The sequence below is a fragment of the Limulus polyphemus genome, unplaced genomic scaffold (assembly GCF_000517525.1).
Source record: "Limulus polyphemus unplaced genomic scaffold, Limulus_polyphemus-2.1.2 Scaffold1965, whole genome shotgun sequence".
NCBI classification, from domain to species: domain Eukaryota; kingdom Metazoa; phylum Arthropoda; class Merostomata; order Xiphosura; family Limulidae; genus Limulus; species Limulus polyphemus.
This window is the reverse complement of record NW_013667575.1, coordinates 203,805-209,359: the sequence shown is the minus strand read 5'-3', so window position 1 is coordinate 209,359 and position 5,555 is coordinate 203,805. Positions and strand designations below refer to the sequence as shown.

Genomic DNA, 5,555 nt, shown 5'->3' with positions numbered 1-5,555 from the left:
CTTTCAGTTATGCAACAACTAGTTCTGCTCTTGGTTACACCACACATCTACTGGTGCAACATCCTGAAGTGCAGGAAAAAATCAGACAAGAGGTAGACGAGCTTGTTGAAAATGAAGTACGTAAAATACAATATAACTTACCACATTGACTCATCAGTAATATATCGTTTTAGATGTTGTAAACAGTGCTCATTTTATACATAGTTGACAACATACTTTCACAAAAATTTGTATTCACTTACAGAAGCTAGAAATTACGAGTAAAATATTAGTTACTGTTAACTTAGTTTACTTTAGAACATACTCACAGCTACAATGATCTAAAACTAATCAACCTTTTCTGTGGAGGATGCCAGATCAGATCGAGTTTACGTTTACTTTGTTTTATATAGAAACACTATTTTTCACAGAAATTTAATATTTTAGGGAGAAAACTTGGACTACGTGTCTGTTCATAAACTGCGTTACCTGGATCAGGTTTTCAGCGAAAGTCTTCGGGTTTATCCACCAGTTTACCTGTAAGTTTTGAGTATTTCTATATGAACACAAAAGTGAACTATTTCTTAAAGAAGCCTAAAATATACGATTGAAATATTTGACGTTTAGAACAACACAAAAATAAAGTGAAATTCATTTTTTTATTTATGATAACGAAATCTTTGGTATATTAGATATTAACTATCTTAAATTACTGAAACTATCAAAGTCACCATTGTTATATGAAATCAGTATAATTTGATTTAATATTTGGCATATATATCAGTTATATTTCTGTAATTAAATTCTTCCTATTCCGGAAATATCGAAAATTAGCTTGTGCACTTTTTTAATCTTATATCGCAATGGAAACTACACGTATTTGTTTAGTTCCTGTTCTGACTGAGATCGGAGTAAAATATACCTACAAGTGGGTTTACTCCGAAAGATACACTGTATATTTGTTATTTGTATAAATAATTCATTCAAGTCCTAACGGGAGAGAACTGGACGAGTGAATAACACATCACTCTTTCTAAAACGATGACTCAGGATCAACCAGATCTACTGATAGAGACATAATTAGTAAATTAGTGAAGTTTGCTGACGACATTAACTCTTGAGTATGTCTAACTATATTGATGATGTTGATATAATACAGAACTACTTGGATCAATTGGTAAATTGGGTGATAGTTAACAAATGACCTTTAAATGCAAAGTAATGTATTTGTATTCTCAGATCTTCGATGATACTTTTAATATAGTTAGAAACCTGCTAAGTAGAGTGACTGAAGAAATATAACTTATCATAATGATTAATGGAATTTTAAGGTGTATTTATAGAAATATTGACTACAAATAAAGACAGATATTTACTATCTATACAAATCACATGTTAGGCCTTACTTGCAATACTCGGTACAGTTTTTGACTTCCTTGCCTAAACAAAGATACTGACCACTTGGAATGGGTTCAGAGGAGGGCTATACTAGAATGGGTCTGGATGTGGACGGTTATCTTATACGGACAATTTACTATCTTTTATATGATTTTCTCTTGAGAAAAGGGGTGGGGGCAGGGTAAGCTGAGATCTTAGTGAATATTACATGATTATTCCGGAGATCGATAAGATAAAGGTCTCTGACTTCTTTACGCTGTATTCTGAAGAAGAGCTTGAAGTCACGAATTTAAGATTTGTAAAAAAAAGAGGTTAGGCTCTAGTTCAAGAAAACTTTATTTTTTCATAGGGTGACTGACTTATAAATAACTTGTCGGCAGTAGTGGATTCTCGAACTTCACACGAGTTTAAAAGGGGAAATATGGGTCTACTTGTTCTGAAGGACCAAATGTTGTCCTTATGTTATGTTAATGTCATGGAGAAATTATAAAATAAGAAAAGTCGTATACCAGCGAAGTTGAAGAAAAAAAAAACAACAGTAGTCATGACTAGAACGATTTACCACATTTAATTATATAGAATATATTGTTTTCTACAGCTCTCAAATACTTAGAAAATGACAATTGTACATAATAATATTCCAGTTAGATTATCAGTTTCTGTCATAAATAATTAGTTGTTTTATAATGTTAGGTTTGTTAATCGAGAGGCAAATACAGATATAACATATGGTTCCATCCAAATTCCGAAGGGAATGGCTGTACAGGTTCCTGTTTACCACCTTCATCACAACCCAACTATCTGGTCAGACCCTGAAAAGTTTGATCCAGAAAGGTAAATAGAAATTAATATATTGTTGTTCTTTTTGTTTTCAGCTTCTATGACCTAGTGGTTGTTACCGTATGCTGTGTCTTTTTGTTTTCAGCTTCTATGACTTAGCGGCTGTTAACGTATTCTGTGTCTTTTTTTTTCCAGCTTCTGTGACTTAGTGGCTGTTAACGTATTCTGTGTCTTTTTGTTTTCAGTTTCTATGCCTCAGTGGCTGTTAACGTATTCTGTCTTTTTTTTTTCAGCTTATATGACTTAGTGGCTGTTAACGTATGAAATGCAGCATGACAATGCAAATGTATAGAAATATCGATAACGTTTCGGTATGTGTATTAGAAGGTCTAGGGTTTGATCCATGACATGCCACCGAATGCGATCATACTTTAGCTGTGCAGCGTTATAACGTTGAAAGTCCGTAAACTTACCGCTTATGTACTGAGGAAATAGAAACGTGTTTGTCATTGAGCCGAAAGCTACACAACATGCTTTGTGTGTAGTGGCCGCCGCGATTACCGTAATCCGATTTTTAGTGTTGCAAGCCGAAGATTTACCGCTGAGCCATAGGAAAGCACAATTTTTCAGATCCACACTTCTAAGTTATTGATGGTTATGTATGATCCTTAGTAGTCTCATATGAGGGACAGTTCAGTTTGAAAATACCAAAAACTGAAAAAAATATGAGATGGAAGAATCTTGTGCTTTTCTATAAGATTTACATAAAACTGGTGAAACAACAGTATTTGACACTAGAATGTTTAATTTTTTTTTCTTATTTGGTTCTTGATTTTGACAAATTTTTATTGGTTATACAGTTTAAATGAACGAAGTTGCTGCCCTTGGAACTACATCTTATACTGTAAACCGTGTTCACTTTTATTGTCATACTTTCATATTATTCATCGACACCAAAGTTTTCATAGTAACACATATTTGTAAAAACCTTCAAGGTTAAAGTTCATCTACAAATACAATGACGAAATCACCATTAGACCCTTCACTGTAGGTGAAAATTTAAGTAAACCAGAGGAACAAAATCTCATTTACATGGCTATTATATGACAGGTATGCGATCAAATAGGATTGACACCATTCTCGTATCTTCTTCGATATTTCGCACTAAATAAAGAAACCTATAAGTTCTATATGAAACTTGTAAATCTCAGTCGACTTCTTTTCTTATTAATATGTTAAGTTACAGAAAAAAAAAAAACTTATAGTAATTATGAAATCATTACAGAAAACCTGTAGCATGAACCTTTCATCATTATGTTTATAAACTTATGTTAGAAAATCGGTTAAAGGTTTTTTCAGCTTTGGATCAAACCTGAATTATTCATTAGAAAAAAACAAGTCGCTCAGTTTCTGAAAATTGACGACCGAAACGTTATATATATATATATATGTTCTTTATATAAGTGTTTATGTACAGTGTTCTTGTTTTAACAACTTTATCAATACATTACTACAATCTGAACTCTAAATATATTTCAGATTTTCTCCAGATAATCACAACCGCAGTCCACTTGCTTGGCAGCCATTTGGATATGGACCTAGAAACTGTATTGGGATGAGATTTGCTCAGTTGGAAGCCAAGATGGCCTTAGCTAGAATGGTTCAGAAGTACTTCTTGAGGCCTTGTGAGAAAACTGAAAAGGTAAACAAAATAAAATAGATTTTTATCAAGTGTCCTACCAAACACACATATATATACACGCAAATGAGATACTATGAAAACTATATCACCATTACGCGGATAATCTGTATATTTTTTATTCCTATGTTAATTCTGACTGAGTGTTAGATGAATGTAGAAGACTTGTTTTGTCTTTCTATTTTGTCACGTGTATGTCATATACTATTATTCTTAGAATTATAACATTCTTTCTTTTATCGCATGATACGCAGATAGATCAGTATTTTTATGTCATATATATATTTAGTGATACACAGATATATCAGTATTATTGTGTCATATATGTGTAGTATGATCCACAGTTCTTCTAACTTTTTTATCTTTTGTTTTTCCAGCGTATTGGAAACAGAATATAAGTTTGATTTTAGAACTTCTAATCGTTTATTAATAATTAATTTCATATATAATTTCATAAATTAATATCTAATGTTTTCATATACTTAACTTTCAAGTATATATGACGAGGTTGGAGGATATTTAATTTGGAGCTTGTCGACTTTTACATTTTACCTTTTGATATTGAATATATACGTTTGGTCATATGAATATACCTTAACTTTGACTTGATTATCTTAAATCTCTTGTAATTTCAAAGTGATTATATATAATTCACTCATAAAGCTCTGATTGTAAATTATTTGAATTCTATAGTAGAATAACTTTAATGTTTTATTATTCACGCACAAAATGATGAAAGAGCAATTGATTTAAGGTTAACTTACAGTTCTTTATCACATTTTTTTATTTGTCTATCAGAAACTGACCATCAGAACAGGTTCAGCAATTATCAACCCTGCAAATGGAATTTTTGTAAAATTTGTCCGAAGAAATTCTCTGAAATGACGCATCAGAACACCAAGATATCCTTTCTGAACCCACACTATAATTGAATGTTTAATAATTAATATAAAAATATTTTGAAGAGGATAATTTTAGTCTATGTGTGTATATCTCATTTTTTTTCTTCAAAATACACTGTGTATTCAAATATTCAATAGTCAAATAAATGCTAAAATACGACTTGTATCAAATTGCTGAGTTGACTTTCGTTTGTATTTAAAAAATTCTCTACGCCCATATTTATAAAACCACATGAATTGGAAAAATAGAATTTGAATAGTATTTCATTGCACATCATAAAATTATAAATTAAAGTTAGCTTGGATAAAAAAAACAACACAAATTCTTTATTAAACAAACACATTGTTCTGTTACCCTTTTCGCCAGACTTCTTCTGTTTATGTGGCTGTTGCAGTTTAAAAAAAGATCTGGCAAAAGAGATCATTCAAGACCTACAGAATTGTGATAAAACACCCACCTTTCATGTACCAAAAATTGAATATGAAACCCAATCCAACATTCAATTTACCACTTGTCACTGAGTTAACAGTTAACATGGGCAAGGGTAAATCGAAAAAATAAGACTAGATCTCATATAGTGGTGAAGTTTATATAATATCTACCAGCGTATAGCCCGTCAAAAATGACGGAGCAAGTACTACCACCCCCAACCCATAGGATACCCTAACTTCACATTTCATAGCGAACAGGTGTTAACGTACTTTTCGGAAAACTGTATTCAAGACTCCCTTTATTTGCTACAACCATACAGAACCTTGACTCTAAACAATCGTTTTTGGGCTCCTTCGACATCAGC

The 5,555-nt window shown here is 31.8% G+C and overlaps 1 protein-coding gene across 1 annotated transcript in view; it reads left to right on the top strand.

Annotated features, from left to right (window-relative positions):
* LOC106465504 (cytochrome P450 3A24-like) overlaps positions 1-5,507 on the top strand; it is a 20,077-nt gene extending 14,570 nt beyond the window's left edge. Inside the window, exons 8-12 of the mRNA XM_022393418.1 lie at positions 8-116; positions 427-518; positions 2,071-2,211; positions 3,697-3,859; positions 4,655-5,507. Coding sequence (XP_022249126.1) covers positions 8-116; positions 427-518; positions 2,071-2,211; positions 3,697-3,859; positions 4,655-4,741 — 592 coding nt within the window. The 3' untranslated portion in view covers positions 4,742-5,507. The remainder of the gene's footprint in view (positions 1-7; positions 117-426; positions 519-2,070; positions 2,212-3,696; positions 3,860-4,654) is intronic.
* The last annotated feature ends 48 nt before the right edge of the window (positions 5,508-5,555 follow it).